This window comes from Anguilla rostrata, chromosome 11 (genome assembly GCF_018555375.3).
Source record: "Anguilla rostrata isolate EN2019 chromosome 11, ASM1855537v3, whole genome shotgun sequence".
Classification (NCBI taxonomy): domain Eukaryota; kingdom Metazoa; phylum Chordata; class Actinopteri; order Anguilliformes; family Anguillidae; genus Anguilla; species Anguilla rostrata.
In genome coordinates, this window is record NC_057943.1 from 21565766 (window position 1) to 21587155 (window position 21390).

At 39.9% G+C, this 21390-nt stretch overlaps 1 protein-coding gene across 1 annotated transcript in view; it reads right to left on the minus strand.

Moving 5' to 3' along the window:
• Nucleotides 1-21390, minus strand: part of LOC135234282 (metabotropic glutamate receptor 2-like) — a 47151-nt gene that overhangs the window by 18442 nt on the left and 7319 nt on the right. Inside the window, exon 2 of the mRNA XM_064298731.1 lies at nt 11601-12299. Within this exon, the coding sequence (XP_064154801.1) occupies nt 11601-12089 (489 nt within the window). The 5' untranslated portion in view covers nt 12090-12299. The remainder of the gene's footprint in view (nt 1-11600; nt 12300-21390) is intronic.

Genomic DNA, 21390 nt, shown 5'->3' on the forward strand with positions numbered 1-21390 from the left:
GCATCTAAATATATCCACAGCATACAATTTATGCCAACAGGGCACATGGCAGGTACTTTTTTACACTTCTACTGAGATTTTTTCAGATGGACTTTCCAGAATCATGGACCTAGCTATTCAATGCCCAACAACATTATTCCTCCTCAATGATTATTCTAATCTCAATTTATCACATCAACAGAAAAGACAACTGCTATTAGGTCTCATAGCTGCTAGAAAAGATGCTTGTAAATCGGTGGAATCCCCCCATTTTGTGTCCTGACAACAGTGGATCCTCACGTATCTTGATATAATTTCTACAGAGTTATCAACATCTTGCATTCATGGAGCTAAAGGGACCATGACTAAGGCTTGAAAGGAAGTCTATCTAGCAGTTAAATCATTGGTACAACTTACAGGGTGAGACTGTTGTATATATTCAAATGCACCTTTGTTTCAAATGCATATACAGTATATACTCCACTCTATACTGTTTACTGTGTGCATTTAGTCTTATTATCATTATTTTATGCTTGTATACTCTTTTTAAACCATCTTGGGGGAGGGTGGGTTTCCCCCCATGAAGCCAGCACATTATTCAACATTTGGCTTTGTGTTTCACCCTATGGAAAGACTTGAAAGGCTGCTACACATGACCACAGTTCAGTGTGATATATTATGAATTATGTAATGCTGCAATGTTGGATATTTTTGTATCAGGAGGAAACATTCTTCAAAGAAGAGGTTGGCATTTTCATGTAAAATGGAAAAGGTGAGAGAAATGTCTACCACACGCTGCTCAGAGGTGATCCCACATAATAGGGCAGCCCCTTCACAGAAAGAAAAAAAAAACAGTATAAGACTTCCCTTATTCATGGTGCGACACATAAAAAGCTAGACAGGCAGTCATCTGCAATTAATTACATCATTCTTTTGTTTCCAAATGAATAAAATAATGCAAATATGTCTCAAATTCAGATTACATTTTAGCATTTAGCAGACACTCCACACAAATGAACTTACAGAGGTTACATTTTTATTTAAATTGATAAAGTAAATTTATACAGCTGGATATGAATGGACACAATTCAGATTAAATACTTTGCTCAAGAGTATAACAACAGTGTAAGTTACAAGCCCAGTTCCTTAACTATTATACTACTCTGCCACCCCACAAAAGGTATATTTATGGTAGCAATTTGGGGTAGATCGTTTAAATGCATAATATAAATGTTTAGTACTGCTGTTTGTCAAAATTAAAATCCCATGCACAATTTGAAAGTGGTACTATCAGCATGAATTAACTATACATCCAATTAAGAAATCTGAGCAGAGGAGGCTTTTGAATGTGAAGTCTTTTAGCAAGTGGATTATCTTCAGGAAGCCTCACTTCAAACAAGATGCAGGATGAAAGCATACCCATTGTCTTGGACCTCTTATTTCAAATGAATTAACTGAGAACCAGCACAGGTGGTCAATCCAATTCTTTTCATTCCATCTTGTACCATCTTCAGAATTTTTTGCTGCATGATTATGCTTTTGATAATGTTGATTTGCTTATGAATTGCTTATGATGGCAGCGCATTGTTATTTGACCATCCATTGTATTAAGATTTCTAAAGGTCCTTGTTTGTTTTTTGATTTTGCATTTGTATTTGTGGGCATGCAGATGTGATGTCAACCCCATGTGGAGGGAGGGCAGTAAAAGCTGTCGGCCTGGGGCAGTGGAGGTCAACATAGCTCCTCCAGTTTTCCAGTAATCATCTGTGTGCAGAATATCTCTGGTATTGCAGGAGGGATTCCTGCCCTCACTCATGGAGATGTCACGATATTCTCTACATGAAAACTCCATCTGCTGGTCCCATAAGACTAGTATGGTGTGCTGCCACACACACATACACACACACACACATACACAAATGCAAGTGCATACGTACACACACACACACACACACAGCTATGCAAATGCAGAAAAAAAAACACAGACTAAATATTTTCATGAGCAATATTATAATACATGCATAGAATATCTGAATTTCAGAACAGATCAAGATCTATCAGTGGTTGTGGTGAAGAAGAAGTAGAGGATTAGATTATAATGGTAATGTAGATAATAATTCAGTGCTAATGATGATGATATCCCTGCCAAGTCCTTTGTGTTTCATCTGGGCTGAACTATGTCCTCTGAACTATGGTTGCCAGGCAGCACTGTGGTTGCTAGGCAACTGCATCTGCTCTAGCCCACTTAGTCCAGTTGGATGAATGAACTTCTGAAACCTGAGAAGAGACATCACTATTCAGTCATATTTTATCCAGTGAGATCAATCTGAAAATGTAAACAAGTGTAAAGTATTGTGCAATTATCTCTCTTTGCTCACCGGAATAAGTCAAATAAATGTTTTTATAATAGTTAGTCCTGGTGAGAAGTTCCTACACATGCTCTCCAAAGACCAGAATGAAGAAATTTCACTTCAGGAAACTTTAAACATTAGAGCAGAGAACTCAAACTCAAATCCTGGGGGTTCACTGCATCTGCTGATTTTTGATGGATTTCTGCACTCAAGTGCATAATTTAAGCCAATGATTGGAAGAAGAATTTGCACATCTTTTCCCCAAGGCCTAAATTGGCTGCAGAGAACACAGTTCTTCAGGACTGGAGACCCTGTTTTTAGAGAGAAACGCACCATTTGTTTTCATATCGCTGTCTGTTTTTGCCACATTTCACATGAATTGCATTGTCCTAATGTCTTAATGAAGCATTTTTCACACATTCATTACAAGACATATTTTCATAAATCATTCCTAAATGAAATAAGAGCTTTATTAATGATTGCATTACATATGTTTTACAAAACACCATTTGCACTATTGTGACACTTATAAGTTAAATACTTTGACCAAAATTAACCTACATAGATGTTAATAGATTGTTTCAAAAAATGTTATGCAGTGGTAATGAAGGCACTATATATGCTTTATAAACAGCTTTATGAATATTTATTTATAATGTGCACATTTCTTTTCTTTTCTTTTTTTTACTTTTAAACTTCTTCATGGGTCAGCAATATATGTGTGTTTTACCCATTATGTGAAATTATACATGATAGTAAACATCAATTGATATTTCAAGTGATGTCAGCCTTATGGCTTCTTAATAAAGATGTGCAGTCGTGAGGGAGACATATATGTTGTAAAATAGGTTAACAGAGTGTACATATGACGACTTATTAAATATACTTTATTGAATTAAATCAATCGAGTATACACATGAAATACTTAAATGAGATGTGCCAATATATGACAAACCCAGTATACACAGAAGAGAGGTGAATTTTAACATGTAACATCTTAGTATCTACTGTATATTGTTCCTGTAATGAGCAATGTGAAAAAGGTATGAACAAAGAATACTTGAGCAGCAGTAATACAAACAGACAGCACTTTTAAATACATGGATGCTTCTGCTATAGACACAGAGAGAAAAAAATGTGTTAATCACAGGGACAGTTATAAATATAGCCACAGTATTTTAAAGTTCCCTTTTAAGGGTTATTCTGGAAAAATCCAAATTTATGTTTTACCTGTTCTCTTAGAAAATTATTTTACTGCACTATATAAAACCTAGAGCCTCATACAGAAAACCAAGTTTGCAATAAAATGTGATAATGAACAGAATCAAATCAATTTACTGTACTATATGTATATATATATATATATATAGTTGTGTAATAGATATCATTTATTACCGGGGCGACATAGCTCAGGAGGTAGACGAGTCTGCAGTCGGAGTTGGTCAAGCCTGTGTCAGTCCTTGACAAGCACCCCCTACCTACTGCTCTGGAATGAGAGGCACAATGTAAGCTTGGATAAAAGCTTTAATGAGTCATTACCATTACCATTCCAATATGATAATTTTTCCAGTTCCTCGATGGAAATGTGCCTGGCAATAGCTAATCCCGCCTTCTACATTCATAACACTTGCCTCTCATCTAAATGGCATTCTGATTCATTAATTAACGAGCACCATGTTTTGAAGATGTGCTAAAACCTCCAGCCAGAAATAACATGCTCAGAGAGGCCCTGAGACACACTGCATAATAAACACTGTTTTCTTTTTTTTAAAAGTCCACAGCGGAGAAAACCCCACCCACAAAAGATTTCTGTTTATGTCTTCCGCATGAAGCCAATACTGGCATTAAAAAGGAGCATTTTTCTTCTGCCCGGAAGAAACATACCAGAGTTGTTGTTTTTTTTTTGTATGAAGCTACATTACCAAGTGTACCTGATTACCATTGTTTTAACATTTTTTCTGACACTCTCAGTAATGTTATTGTTTATTCACTAAGGATTTTGCATTTAACTGCACAACTGTGAGCAATTTGCAAGAGAAACTACTTCGATCGATGTGAGATTTTTATGTATGCATGCATATTTCACATACATACTTTTGCATTGAACTTGAAATGAAAAATAAGAAGAATAAAATGGAGGTTGGATGCTGTATAATCAGTTAATGGGGTTGCTTGAATTGAAGATGCAAGCACTACTACAGAATGTTTCTCAACCCAGATAGTAAAAGCTGCAAGAAATCAGCTCTCTGGCAAAGCTGAGAAGTCCAAGAAGAACACAGCTTCATTACACCTCATTCTGAGGTCATATACTGTGTATCATCGGCTTTTATTAAACATGGTCTTCGAGCGAAACTAAATTCATATTGCAGTGGTGGCTGGCTGACTAACAAACTAGCTAGCCACCACTTGTGTGTATAGATGAATGGCCACAAATGACTTTCTTGTTCTGTTGTAACTGGTCTAATTTGGGTGGGAGGTTGCGCTATAAAAAGAGCAGACAACCTGCGTGTGAGCGGAAGAAGACAGCAGCGCAGATAGCCACTCCACAGCAAGAAAGGGCAAGCAGTGAGGTGGGACTAATGGGTTTGCATCCAGGCGAGTCCAAGCAAAAATACCATGTGCAAAAAGTTCAATTTTTGTTAGCTGCAGCCCACCCCCCAGCTCGCTATCTCATGCAGAGGTAGTGGATCCGCAGGCTGTGGGAACCCTACGCTTAGCTTGCAAAGCCCTATTAGCGAGTCGTGGCACGGGGTCCAACTGCTAGTTCCAGGAGTATCAGGGTAATCCTCTGCCGGTCTCCAATCTCCAGGCTAATGAGCTATAGCCACAGGGGATAGTGATTAGTGATGAGGAGGTTAGCGGAGCCCCTGACTGTAGCACAGGAGGTCTGGAGAATGACCCTCTTGGGACATCCCCTGTCCAGTTGCACTGAACCGGCTAGCGGAGCCCCTTGTGATGGCTTAGCTTGCACAAGGAACTCTCCGTTAGTGCTAGCACCACCTCAGACGTGCACCACTGAGCACAAAAGAGTGGAGATTTGACAGAAAAGGGAGCTGGCATGCGTACCTGTTGCAGTTTAACTTCATTGCAGATGTGACAGACTGGACTGAGTAGTCCCTGGAAGGCAAGGCACTGCAGGCATTCCTGGACATCAGCACTGATCAGCCCCCTCCCCTCGTGAACCTCAATACGTTGCTGACCAGGCGGTTTGGGGAGGCGGCATCATTCATCGCTCTCAAAGAACAGCTGTGCTCGAAAGAGAGGAGGCCAGAGGAGAAACTGGGCCTGTACGCTGCAACATCCAGTGGCTAATCCAGCAAGCCAACCCAGAGCTTGGCAAGAAAGGTGGTCCTGCATATGGACCGCCTGGTGCCGTACAGGTGGGCCCTGCTCCCAGAACCACAGTCGCTGAACCCCAGGAGCCGCCCACATTCATCAGCACCCACCAGTCAGCACTCGCCAGCACACCCAAGCAACCGGCTGCACACATTACTCCCCAGCATCAGCCAGCAGTCCCCAAGAGTGGGCAGGAGCTCAGGGACTTTGGGAGAGCCAGGACTGCAATTAAGCGGGCACACAAATTCATTGCAGGTTTTTTGAAAAAGGGGTAGTGTAACGGTGGCTGGCTAGGCAGCTAGCCATCACTTGTGTGCATAGTTTGGTGGTCACGGATGACTTTCTTGTTTTGATGTGACTAGTCCGGGATTTGAAATGTGAGATAGCCAGCTGTCGCTGTTATATGTTTAACAGATTCAAATTTGGGTGGGAGGTTGCATTATAAAAAGAACAGACAACCTGAGCTCACCCCCAGTTCTACGCTGCCTGTGCTTGTGTCAGAAGCTGCAATCTTCTGCATTAATAAATGAGCACAAGGGCTCAAAAATGTCAAAATCTGTCACCCATGCGTCTTTCTGAAATCGTAACAGTATAACAATATATATAATATGATATGAAAACAAATATGAATTTCAGTTTATGAATGCGTTATAGTTACACAGTAAAATGTCCCGTGTTAAATCATCTTTAATTGCTTATTTTAGAATACTTCCGATCCCCTTTAGCTCATACACATTAAAACTGGAATTATGTTTATTGTCAACATATAGGTCACATTTAAACACATAAAAACGAGTCTTTTTATAGTCCCGTATTGAGTTCTAGCTAAAAGGAAATAGGTTTTCATGCCAAATGAAAGCAAGCAATTTAACAAATTGTAATTACTATAAACTAATGTTAGGAATGCTCTGTGAGACTTCACTATCAGCTGAACGGAGCCTGAGTGTAAATCATGTGCTGGCCCTTGAAAATCAAAAGTTACTGTGTCCCATATTAACATATTTGTACAATCATAATTTGTCAAAAGAGTGAGATTGGTTCACCATGCATTGGCTTTTTTTCACCCCTGGTATTAATCCCAGATGGCTGACATGCCCACGTGTCAGTGTACACTGAAGATCATTCTCAAATAGCAAGGACACTCTCTGCCATGTGTTGTCCCCTTAATATTTGTGTGCGATTAGTTCATTTTTTCTGCCAAGAGCTCCCCTGAAGCTCGTCAGCACTGAAAGCACCAGAAGGCCGAATCCTTGCCCCCTGACAAGAGAGGCCGCTTCCCTTCAGTGATGTCGCTGGTCCCTGCCAAGGCTTGTGACACCCTTGTTGCACCCCACAGATGGGAAAACCAGTGATTTGCGCTCCCCTGATGTCCGGTGGCATCATTAGCCCCTCACAATCTTATGTTTCCTATTCTGAACTGCATAGGACTTTGTCAATAAGATTCCCTTAACAAACCCCATCAGGACTCCTTGCCACAGAAAACATCTCTAATAATTTTGTCAAACTAAAGGCATTGGAAGTGGGGTTGTTGTTACAGACCAGGACCACCATGGCCAAAATGCATTCTGTACCTCATTGTGTTTGCATCACCAAATCAAACTCAAAAATCTGATGTCACTTGCTGCTCGATAACTGTAACCTTCGATAACCTTACGATCGATAAAATTCAATCTATGATATTTTCAGATATGGAATGAAAGTTTCTTTATATATACAGGAAGCTCCATAACGTTTGGGACAAAGACATACTTTTGACATATTGTTGCATATCCTTTGCATGCAATGACTGCTTGAAATCAGTGACCCATAGACACCAGGTGTTGAATATTTTCTCTGGGGATGTTCTGCTAAGCCTGTACTTCAGCCATCTTCACCTCTGTTTGTTTTGGGGGCTCTTTGCTTTAGGTTTTAGCTTCAGCATATGAAACGCATGTTCAGTTGTATTCCGATAGGATGACTGACTTAGCCAGTGATGAATTTTTACAGTTTTTGGCTTTGAAAGCATTGTTGCTTTAGTAGTATGTTTGGGATCATTGTCTTGCTGAAGGAAGAAGCACCATCCAATGAATTTGGAGGCAGTTTGTTGAACTTTAGCAGATAAGATGCTTTTGTAAAAATGCACTTCATTCTGCTACTGCTATCAGGATTTACATAACCAACAAAGACAGGCAAGTCAGTACCTGTGGCAGCCATACATGCTCAAACCATAAGATCCCCACCACTATGTTTCAGAGATGAGGGGGTGCCTTGGATCTTGGGCAGTTTATTTAGGCCTTCACACTTTGCTCTTGCAATCACTCTGATAAAAGTGAATCTTTGTCCCACCTGTCCTCAAGAATATTTTCCAGAACTCTGCAGGCTCTTTTAGGTACTTTTTTAGCAAACTGTAACCTGCTCAGCCTGTTTTTCTGGCTAACTAGTGGTTTGCATCTTGTAGAGTAGCCTCTGTAGTTCTGTTTGTGAAGTCTTCAAATGGACAGTAGTCACTGACACATCCACGGGTGCCTCCTGAAGAGTGTTTCTGATCTGTCGGAAAGGGGTCTGGGGGGTTTTCTTCATTACGATAAGAACTCTTCAGTCATCAAACTCCAGAGGTCTTCCTTGGCCAACCAGGCCCTTTTTGATTATTGAGCTCACCAGTGCTCTCTTTAAATACATATTATCATGCCGTTAAAGTGCAGATTCTCAGCTTTTTTTTTTTGTTGAGTAAAACACAAATGAATACCAACTAATTTTAATGAATTTTCCCACTAATTTCATTCTGCTCAAATTGGCAGCCACATGAAAGCTTTGATAACACGTAAGGTCAAAGCTACTCTGAAAGGTGAAGCATAAAGCAATTAAAGCGCTTTCAAAAGCGCTTTCAACTATTTGACTTGAATGCAATTGAGGTTCAGCTCATTTGGAGCTATAGTATATTTAAAACCTCTGGAAGTGTAATTGGACCATCACACCAATTAAAGCACTCAAATTGAACCCACTAGAATGGTTACAAGTGGTTTGGGACCATTTAGGAATAAACCTTGCACATTTGTCATTTTGATCAATTGAAAAAGTATCCAATATAAAATTAAATACATTCAAAATTGGAATGAAACAGCTAAAAAAGATGGCCAATGGACATTAAGAACAATTAATAGCTTGTTAAAATTCAGGTTGCAACTGTGGTTGGAAAAAAAAATAGATTAGATAACTTGACAGTAAGGCTATGCAAGGCACTGCAGTATAAGAAGAAGGTAGACCTGTGATTTGAGATGCTAGTAGTCATGTTGGCAGGAGGGAGAAAGGGCCAGAGGGGAGATTATCTGTATCTAATCAGACAAGCATGCCTCAAATCCTCCATCTCATCAACAGAGGATGATAAAGTGGTTCTTTTCTCTTGTAGAAAAATGAAGCAGGGGAAGAGAGGATGCTCATTGGCAGAAAAGTGGAGGAATGATGGTCTTTCATGATCCATATGAACGAGTGACATTTGGACTCTCATCTCAGCAGATGCCCATAAATGCCAATTGACTCTCGTGTGACGTGCTGAGGTATCGAAGAAATGTGGCTCTCTGTCATTGACTCTGGAGTCACATCAAACATCATTCACCTGCGGGGAACGCTGCTCTGCTCAGAGTGGCAGTATGCTAAGCATGCATACAGAATCAGGGCTATTTAGCAGTGGTCCCAGAGAGCTACAGTCATACAGGTTCATCATTTCTTTTTAAATTACTGGCTGGAGAGAGAAGACAAATAGGTTCAGATTTGGCCAGATTAAATGGTTTAGACCCACTGATGAGTTGAATTAGGGACTTTTTACCTTGTGAAGACGGAACTCGATTGCACTCTAGGACCAGGGGTCCCAGATGTAACACATGTTGGCCACTAATATTAATGCAATCTGAATGAGATAGCATCCGTAAGCATTACACCCCTTCATTAAGGTAGCTTAAACTGCTGTACCGCTGTTAAAGTAGTAAACAAGGTAAACACTGAGGGACACATTTAACTACGGCTGTTTTTTTGTAAAACAGCCGTAGTTACTGCGATGAGGCACACTGCATCTATCCAGGTCATGTCTGCACAAGCAGTGCAAGTCGTGTCTCCTCCCACGCGACATCTCCTCTTGCCCTCTGTCTCTTTCAGCATGACACATTCCATCCTCCGCTCCACAGCTGCAAGGCGGACCATGCAAGTACACGAGGATTAATGATGACTCGTCACTTGATGGGGAAACAGTCAAATAATGGCCCATATGGGACCAATTAAAAACAGTTGCTATAATTGTTAGTGAGCTTCTCATCAAGCCATTTCCAGAAACACCTGTCCTGCGTTGAACGGAATGATGCTTCTACTATCAATCTGTCATCTTATCATCCTTCGTCTAGGAATCTGCCTGAAGGCCAACTGGAGAAAAAAAGAACTGCCTGCAATCTGAGCATATGGTAAATTAGGTATAAACTGAGCATATGGCAAACAGGTGAGCCTATTTCACCATAGCCACGGGACATATTCTACATTCAATGTGTTAATTAAAGTTCTATTATATCAAAGTAATACCACAAAACTCATATTATTCTTTCTGCATGATCAATACCATACAAAATAGAAAGCATTAGCGGTGTCTTTGCTTGAAGAGCAAATAACACTGTTGCTGATGTCAAAGTGCAGTATGGTAAAAAGGTGAAAATCTTTAAAATGAAATTTAGCCCTGAAATTTTTCATTTTTTATAGTTTTGATCATTATTACCCAGTGCATCAGTTTACATTACATGCAGTTGTGGGGCTTCTGTAATAAAAGAGGTAGGTTTAAAAAGATAAAAACAATTTATATTGTTGTAACAAATTCTCAAATAAATCTCAGCAATTAAAGAAAGACACTATACCATATTACTGAACCCTCAAATAAATGCATAGATTGAATGTACTTGAATATACTTCCACATGACACCAAACAAAATAATGCATCAAGAGTTTAGCCAAATAATAATGAATATGAGTAAAAGTTGCATTGCTAAATATGACAAATGATTCAATAAGGTTTTGTATACCATCTAATGAAAGGTGGCATCCCACAGCCTGTACTCATTCTGGAAATAATCACAATATGATTTCTGTTGTCAAAAATAAGCACAGAGAATACAGAACACTGACAGCCTTTCTGGACAGTCATGTACATTTTGTAAGAAATATGGTAATCTCAATTATCTCTTGCCCAAAATCTTTTGTTTAAGAGGAAACAGCTATCGAGTATGGCACGGAGTGACCGTACATATATGGAGACAGAGTGACTGTACCTGGATGGAGATATAGTGACTGTACCTGGATGGACACAGAGTGATTGTATCGGTATGGAGATATAGTGATTGTACCTGGATGGAGACAGAGTGATTGTACCTGGATGGATATATAGTGACTGTATCTCTGTGGAGATATAGTGACTGTGCCTAAATGGACATATAGTGATTGTATCTAGATGGAAATATAGTGACTGTATCTGGATGGAGGTATAGTGACTATATCTAGATGGAAATATAGTGACTGTATCAGGATGGAGATATATTGACTGTACCTGGCTGGAGACAGAGTATGTGTACCTGGATGGAGATATAGTGACTGTACCTGGATGGAGATATAGTGACTGTACCTGGATGGAGATATAGTGACTGTAGCTAGATGGACATATAGTGACTGTATCTGGATGGAGATATAGTGACTGTACCTGTATGGAGATATAGTGACTGTATCTGGATGGAGATAAAGTGACTGTACCTGGATGGAGACACAGTGACCGTACCTTGATGAGGACACAGCATGACCATACCTGGATGAGGACACAGCGTGACCGTACCTGGATGGAGTTGGCCGTACCTGGATGAGGACACAAATTGAGCATACCTAGAAGGGGACACAGAATGACTGGACCTGGATGGAGACACAGAGCTACTGTACCTGGATGGAGACGTCACTGTAGGAGCCGCCGATGACCCCAGAGATGGCCAGCGGGACTTCGTCGTGGATACCGTACGACCCGTCGGGACAGATGTACTCGGTCTCGTCCACCTTGGTCAGAGAGGCGCGGACAAACTCCAGCGACTGCTCCAGGGCATAGGTGTCCTTAGAGCACGTGTCCAGGATGTGCGCGCCCAGCTTGAGGCCCGGCAGGATGCGGCGGTCCTGGTTGATCTCGTCCAGCGCCAGCAGCATGGCCTCCAGCCGCTGGATCCCGCGCTGCTCGTTGATCTTCCCGCAGTCCTCCGTGCCCTCGCCCTTCTCGTGCACCGGGAACAGGCCCCCGATGACCAGGTCCCCCTCCATGGTGATCTCTCGCTTGGCTCCCGGCGTGTAGCTGGATGAGGGCAGGGCCTCAGGGACGTGGAGGGGGAGCAGGAAATAGAGCAGCCACAAGGGGGCGTGCCTGAGTCTGAGCTTCACGGTCATGGTGTCCGTGGGGGAACAGCACAGGGGGAGGGGATGGTGTGGGGCGGGGGGGGGGGGGGTGTGGGAGGGTGGAGGGTGCGCTTCTTTATCAAGGGAAAGCTGGGGGGCTTTGAGTTACAGCTTGGCGGGGGCGTAAAAGCTTATTGTTTAGACACCATTGTTTTAATCTTCTTCGGGCAATACTGTCATGTTTTATCTGGTTTTCAAGACCTAGAGACAAAGACAAAGAAAAAAAAAGTTGGAGGCATTTAGCTACTCACCACTACAATAATTCTTTTACATTTATTTTCATATTATATAATATTTGTAAATATCTGCTGCACACAGACTGTTCATCCATAGTGCTAAATTATGTAAAAGTTCACAGACAATATTTTATTGGAAAAAAATAATTTATAAAGCATACCATATTTGCAAGTCATTTACAAAGACCAATTTATATTTAAAAAATATCAACAAAGCAGCATTTACAGACAAATGCATGCTCTTTGTCAGATTCAGCCTCAGAAGAACAATTCGCTAATGTCCTACTCCATACAAAATTGTATAATGAATTTACTCAAGGATTATTGTCACAATATCTACCGTGTTTATGACAGGTGAGCATATATTAATTCATAGTTACATTCAGTAGAGTACAGTACAGATGGACAAGATGTCATTTTAAAAGACTTCATTCACATTTTTAAATTCAGAGCAGGTTACATAATTTCTATCATCTGTCACATCACTGTATGGTATCATTTCTGTTATACAGCATATACACAATCCTGTAACAAAAATAAAATGAACACAAAGTGAAGCAGAATAGAAGAATCTCCTTTGGAATTATATTTAAGTGTGAAAGTTTTATTTTACAAATAGAGGATATGGAAAACACTCTGATAAACAGGATTGTGCATTATTTGTAGGGTTGTGCATGATCATGATCTTAAGCTAGATTCTTATGATACACAATTCCTGAGCAGCATGCAATAGTTTTTCTCTGGATATGTGAGTGTTTTCTTAAAATTTTCAGAGAGTTGCTGACTGTTCTTCTGTTGGCCCTAGAGAGATGCTGTCTCTTTCTCTCTCTCCTCCCCTCTGGCCTTAGAAAACACAGCCCAAATTATCCCCAAAAGGATGTCGAAGACACTTTCAGGTCACATCTTTCCAATGGCCCCAATCTCATTGCAATAAAACAGAGACAATATGCCCACCTATCTGACTCCAAGAGCATCACGAGGATTCCCATGTGGAAAAAGCACATTATTATTTTCTCACTCTTCTGTACCCTTATAAATTGGTTGTTTTATACAATCAGACTGTGCATTCATGTGTGCTTGCCTGCACATGTGAGTACGTGTGTGTGTGTGTGAAAATTTTATTATTGCAGTAAATGTTAAATTCTGTGAAGATTATCACAGTACTAATGCATTTATGGCAGGAAATAAGCATTCTTATCTGTCTATATGGCTATATTCAATAGTTGCATTCTCTTCCCCATTTAATTCAGTTCCATTATCTCAACTCTGTCACATCACTGTGTGTATACATTACTGCTTGTAACTGTGTGTTCCTCAAGTCTTTCTAATCCTGCAATGACTGAGAAACAGATTAACAGAAAGAAAAGCAGAACAAAAGAATCTCCAAGGGGAACTTTATTTCATGAAGTGTGTAATCTTGATTTATTTTGATTTATTTAAAGTATAGGGGATGTGGTAGGTGTGCAAGTGGATTTATGGTTACACTAATGATGCACACACACACACACACACACAGTTATTTAATTTGATGCAATTTAACCATACTGAGAAATATCAGTGACAGTCCCCTGCATCTCCATTTTTATTTATTTATACATTTTTTGTTATTAGAACTAACTGACCATATGTTGTAGTGCCTAATTTCATGGCTAGGTGATTGTGTATATATAATAAAACATATATATTTATATAATATATAATAATACAATATAATAATAATATACAGAAGAAAGCATGCATATATCTTACATGCAGACCATGTGAAATTGAGGTGTGGTAGCTTAGTTTGTTTTCCATTCCTCTTCACATCAATTCTTTATTTTAAATGCATAATTCTTATATATGTATTTTTTAACAAAGGGCTTAAATCCTGGTGTCTAACCCTCCACAGGCCCTCAATAAACACACCTGAACAATACAAATACCCTGGGGAGGACACCAAAGGTGCAGCAAGTGAAGTACTGAAAGATGGCAAGTTTATACAGGTTCGAAAACACACCTAGGTAGCACCTAGCAGGGTGAGAAAACATGGCCAAGCCACTCAAGACAGTATTGATCACAAGTGCAATTTAGAGACTGTTAGCGGTGAGATGTCCTCATTTAATCATGCTATACCTAAGGATGGGTAAAAGGCAGGGACTCCCTCTGTCCTTTAAAATATTAATTGTAAGGTTCCTCTTGATTGCCACAAACATGCATTACCATATTACGGAAGATATGTCCTTTAAAAAAAAGACCACATCCTGGCAGGTGCGTCCATTTCATTAAAGCACACTAAACCCTGCATAGGAGTGTTCTCTTCTTAACCCTCTGTTGCCATAGAAACCTTGCATATTGGCGGGAGAGGTGTTCTTATATACATTCATATTGGTCTGAACTATTAGACTCATAAGTGTACAAAAACAAGAAATACATATCATTTAAAAGCAGCCCTTTTTATTTGATTTCCTCTGAGAGGAGACTCCCCTATCACCTCTTCTGTGATGTCATGGTCTCTCTTTCTTTCTTTCCCTCTCTCTGTGTAGGGGGTGCTCTATGTACAGGGAATGATCATGTTTTATTGCTTGCATTTTATTGTGTTGCATGCTTTTCTTAGTTTTTTTTTCTGAGTAATTAATGTAAGGTCAAATTTCTATTGTCTTCTGTGTTTGTTTATTAATTACTTTAGTGTGACTGTACAGAGGAAGCAGTTTTTTTGTTTTTGTTTAATAAAGTATTTTTTCAATTATATAGTGACTGTATCAGGATGGAGATATATTGACTACACCTGGCTGGAGACAGAGTACGTCAATTACAATACCTCCCCTCTCTCCCTCCCTCTCCCTCCCTCACCCTCTCTCTCTCTCTCTCTCTCTCTCTCGCTCTCACACACACACAACACATGCACAAACACACACACCTGACTGGAACCCCTTTGTACTTTGGCTTTCTTTGAAGTAAAAACACAAAGTAATCCCATCATAACACCTTCACTCAGCCTTGGTATTAGAACAATGCATATTAAAACTGTAATTAATCGGACTATCACATGTAACAAGCAGTGTAACAGCTTATCCCACCTCATGGCATACAGCTTTGTGCTGAGGTCTTCTATGCCAAGAAAGGGTCACCCATTCATTGACCTCAGAAACAGAAACTGGCAGAGGTCTCGCTCACCATTCATTTAACCTGCTTCTAAATTTATTAAAAATGAACACTGCAGAACTTCGATTCCCAAAAGCTTTCCCCTTGTCAATAGCATTGTAGCGCCCTGGAAAGAGCTTCATGCATGTTCCAGTTTCCTTGGACTTTACAGTACAAAGCCTCAAACTGATTTAACACTGGTATATCATTAATCATGTAGCGTGTTAGCAGATTGTTTCTTTTTAAAGCTGAACTTTACCAACAGCACTAACCTAGATTTTCTAAGTGATAATAAGTTATAAGCCATTATGTGCAACTGCAATTTATAATAGCTTGCTGTGGAAGCAGACAGCTCTATCAAATATATACCAACCTTAAATATTTCGTCTTCTGGGTCCATTGTTCAGAAAGAAAAAAATATATATTGGGCTGTTGTTAGTTACCAGGTTATTGTTGGCTAGTTTGCCAAGAAAGCAAGATAGGTGCTACTAACACTAGTAGTCCTTCACACAATTTCCCTCCCACAAATTATGGCTGTGCTAGACGTGGATGGTTTTAGACAAGTGTGCAGATACGTAAAAGTGTAAAAGTAAATCACTACTGGGTTCAGATTTTCTATACCATGCCGATTTAATTTTTGGAAGCCAAGAACTTATCGAAAACATATCAATGTAACTAAGCCAGCAGATCTCTGCTGGATTTCTCTGTCCTTGCGGTTCTGTTTGTGTGAGTGTGTGTGTATGTGTGTGTACGTGTGTGTGCGTGCGTGTGCACGTGCGCGTGCGCGCGTGTGTGTGTGTGTGTGTGCGTGCTTGTTTGCGTGTAGGCTAAGTTAATGCCATAAAGTATGTAGCCTAAATATATCAAATACCAACAAACGGATACCAAGGTAAGTGTTAGCAGGATACATAAGGGCAAACTGCAAGTTCAAAAGCATGCTGGGGAAGGTCCTTAACAGAAGACACGGCATCAGCAAGGGGCCATTGAGAGCTGTGTAGCCATCTGTGGACACAAAGCCAACTTCTGACAGCTCACTCTATACTGCTACTAGCACCGTTAATTTAACTGCATTTTCATAAGAAATTACCATTGTTTTATTTTCATTATTCTGCTCCTTCGGAATCAGATGATTTTAGATGAACCCAACACGTAACAACAGAGTTAGAAGTGTATTTTCAGTTTGTTTCAATCATTTCAATTGTTCAAACGTGTTCACTTTATTGCGAGAATCACACTTTTTTCTTCTTCTTGTGCAGCCAAAAAGAGGGCTCAGTCAAAAGTCATGTCACTCCAAAGGAAAAAGCAAGATAAGAGGCCAAATGAAGAAGATAAGTGATTGCTGAATCGGGCCCCTTTGAAAGAGGGTAGATTGCAACAATTTTCATTTGACTGAAACTATATGGCAAGTGAATGACAAAGTGTCTCTCAGTCAAGAAGGGAAATATATGATGGCATATACTAATAACATTACAGTGATTATGATATTCTTAAAGCCACAATGTATTTATTTATACATTTCTGTATTTATTACACTCCATTTATTTACAACAGTGGATGTGAGATGATGACTAAATATCTTTAAGGAGCTACTAGGTAAGAAGCCATTCAATATTTAAATAAGCATTAATTATAAACATATTTCAATAAGCACTTGATTGTAAACATATTTCAATAAGCACTTGGTTGTAAACACAAGCTAAACAGTACAGTATAATATTATGATACAATCGTAAAAGCAAAATTTGTAAAAAAAAAACTGTTTGTGACTTAGTTAACTATGTTTATATGATGCAGCAAATACAGATTTCTTTTCACATTCTAAACAGGAAATTGTGCATTTAAATTCTTTTTTTTAAAGGAACCATGTCTAAATGCAAACATGTTAAATGACATGAATACCAAATTGTGTATTTGGTTAGTCTAAAGAATCTGAAAGAAACTTTTCGAGAACATTTTGATACACAATCGCTAAAGTCCAACGTGCTCCCAGAAAAAGAAGCATAAATCAGATTGCCACTTGAAGAGGGATTTTTTTCCTCTATACATAAGTACTTTTTGCAATATGGGCAATACATATTTATATGGCAGCAAAATAGGCAAGAACATGCGGTGTCCATTCAACTGAAGTAGAGCCTCTTAACTGAAGCATCCTCAGTTGGTAACATGGCAGTGAAGCCTCTTTCTTATCATTGAATTTGCCCTGAGCAGGACCTGCCACCATACTGCTATACAGCAGACGAACCCCCCCCCCCCCCCGCTCTCTCTCTCTCTCATCTCTCACTCACTTCTCTCTCTCTCTCTCCCTCTCACTCTCCCCTCTATCTCTCTCTCTCCTCTATCTCTCTCGCCTCCCTCTCTCTCTCTCTCCACATCCATATCTCCACACCATTATTCCCTCATTCCCTCCTCATTGAAAAAGAAAGTTCAAAAAGAGAAGGCAGTTTGCTTCGTGATGCTTTGAAGCTTCTGATACATCCACTCAACCCTCACATGCTGCCCCAGCTTGGCTAGCTCAGTTACAGCCCCCATCTAAACACAGTGAATGCCCTCTCTTTAAATTCCACTTGAGCATTTCATATGCATAAAAACATGCTGTATGTGGGTAATACATCTAATTCGTTCATAATGCTTGCATCTGCAGCAAATACAGAGCTGAATTAAACATGCTCACACGAGCCATCACATCATAAAAAAATTAATATACAGCTTGATAGTCCTGCCTGCAAATAAAGCCACTGTTAAATGAACACGTTGATAAATATTCCCAATGAGGTGGTGAAAGGTGCATCAAGGTGCATCAAAGAAAATAAATGTGTATCAGATTGTTACATTTTTTAATTTGAATTTTCCTCTTTACAGCTGATTTTTAAATTCTATACATCTTACTGCGTATAATATATGCTTGCTATCTTAATATGTGTCATGATGCAGTGGAATACAGAATGGTTCTCAATGCACGAGGGAGTTTCTGAGAGGGAATTCAGTAGTGAGGAATTACCAGGTCTCTTTATTGGTAATGCTTATAGTATGTTTGAGATAATGTTCTCACACAGACCTCCCTGTTTTAGAAATAACTGAATGGCATTGCATCCCTGGATCAGCAAGCCACTGTTAATATTGCTTACCCACATGAAAGGGAAAAAGTGGACATAAAACATCCTAAGGGATATTAGGAAGCTCATATCATGCTCCTTCCACGAGTCCTTTATAGTAATATATACCAATGATGACTGCTTTGCCCTACATTTAAGATTCTGTTTATTGTATCTAATATAGGGTAACAGATAACCCTGGAATTCCAATCCAAATGATGTCTCTCTTCTTTATAGTTGGGGTTAGGAGATAGTATTTTTTCACAGTACTCCAGTCTCTCCTTTTCCTGTTTCATCAGCTGCCCTTTATAATGCAAGCGGGCCGAGCCTCCCAGCCCTCCTAAACACTTCAAAAAGGCCTGCAGGGGCTTGAAAAGAAGTGGCCAGGAATTCAAAGGGAGGGTGGGTGGGGGAGAGGGAGTCACCCTCGCAAGGTTCTAATCTGTCCGTGCGTTTTAAATCACATCCCTGGAATGGAAAGCAGCTTTCCTATATGGTAATATTCCCGCCCGCAGCGATGATTCTTCCATGGAGGTTCATTCATATTCAACTGCGGAGTGGGAGAGAACGCTCGGGAAGAACAGCCATGTGTGTTTCTCTTCAGCACGCACCATGGACTGGGAGCGGGTACAAGAAATGGGAGACAGCGGGGCTTTTCAGGGCACAGAAAAATTCACAGGGCCGGGGACACATACAGGCGAAGGGTCGGGGTATGGACGAAAACAAAAGTGCATCTTATTGTGAGATCTTGTTGTTTCTGAATTCGCAATTTTACTCATGTAGCAATTCCAAATGGGAAATGTTTATTCATGCGCTATGATTCATCTTAGCTGTTTCCTGAAATATTGGCAAAGCCCAGTGCCTTTATTTTCTGTACCATGCCTTTCTATTTCATGAACCATAATTCTGTATAATGTATACTGTATCGGTCCTAAGGGCCAAAATAATGATGGCAACAATACCTTTGATATCAGGAACTCTGCAGTTCCATACAAACCTGCACTGACAGGAAATCACCATATTTTATTTTCAAACTATTTTTTATTCCAATTTTTATGCTTTCTCCCCAATTAGGAATGGTCAGTCCAAATTGAATGCCCATCCCATCACTGAAACATCCACAAATTGTGCACCCAAGGGGTGTAACTCCAATGTATGCAGCAGTTTGCGAGCGCTGAGAATTAAATCCCCATGGCATTTATAGACTCTGATGAACTACTGAGTGAAGAAGAACCATAAGATTATGTTCTGTCATGGGCACTCATTCAATGAGACCTTAACACCACAGCATTTCTCAGTGAGGGGGACATGACCAGGCAAAAAGAGGAAACCTGACACAAGAATACATTTATTATTGGAGGGGACAAATCAGGTGTGTCTTGGTACTGTGTGGGACATAGTCTCCAGCTGCCAATTCTTTATGCCCAGCAGCCAATTATCTGAGCTGCAGTTACTGACCAACTGACCAGAGGAGCTGCTATTGCTATTGCTGCTATCGGTGGAGAATATCTTCCCAAATTGAACCTCATGTCCAATCATACACCTCACCAGTGGGCTCTGAGCCCCAGCCTGCAGGATCCAGATTCTGAAGGATCATATTTCATGTTTGAATATATTTGCCTTAACGATAGAAAACTGAGCATGCCTAAGCTTATGATGCCAATAATGGTGTAATGCTATGAGCTATGGATGATTTCAAATATTCCAGACGTCCGCTATTCAAGAGGAAGGAAACATTGATTGTTGAAATCAATCTGCAAATCAATATCTTAAGTGTCACTTGAAATGAATTAAGTACACTTTGTAGGCGTTTGATGAATTTGTAAATCAATCAATAATGATGCATTAGAATGATGCATTTTCCACCCTCTGGCGGTATGACCCCAAAACTATTATATTCTTCAAGGATGAATTGCAGGCCACTAAATGATGCATTGTCCTGACACCTGTCCTTCTCACATTCCTGGGATTCATGCCAAAGGATTGATGAGCATTTCAGCTGCATGCTAATTTATACAGCAGCAGTTCTCCATATCTTTATTCAATGGCTTGGCAGAATACTCGATTCTGATTGGTCCGAGGGTGTCTATTACTTTTCAAAAAACGTCCAGCAGGCAAAAGCATGGTTCTAAATGAATGCTCATCAACGATCTGACTCAATAAACCAGACGTGGACAATGTTCATTTCATGACGTAAATTGTTGACAAGTGAGCTTTGTTATAAATAGCCCATCAAACTTGCAGCAGTGTTAAGGGATGTGTCCAGCCACAGCCAACTCAAGCATAATCAGCTTTTTGTCCATGAACTACTGCAGAGAGTAACGTTAGTTAGTCTAGTTACTGTGGCCTATAGCTTGATTTAGGGTTGCCAACCATCCTGTAAAATACAGAATCTTCCCGAATTTGGAAAGTAGAGGTGTCCCATTTTACTTATACTAGGCTGTGGGATGCATTTTGTTCTGTATCTTTGCAAATGATTGCGTTTATAGTTTAATGGCAGTTTTGAATATAATTCAGTAGTTGGCTAACTAGCTAGCTGGGATAACAAACATGCCATGAGCCCATTTCAAACTGAAATCTAACTGAATTTCAATATTAGCAAGGTATCGTGAGTGGCAACGAACCTAGCAGAAAGCAAGCTTGTATTCTAAACTGGGTGAGAGGGACTAGAAAGACGAAAGGTTTTTGATAAACAACGGACGAAATAGAACTATCAACTATGCTTGACATTGGTAAAACAATATGCCAAAATGCCCACGGAAGAATATTTCAATTCAAATAAATTCATAAAAAATCAATAAAGATAAAAGTAACTAATATACAACCGTTGGTAACCGTTGT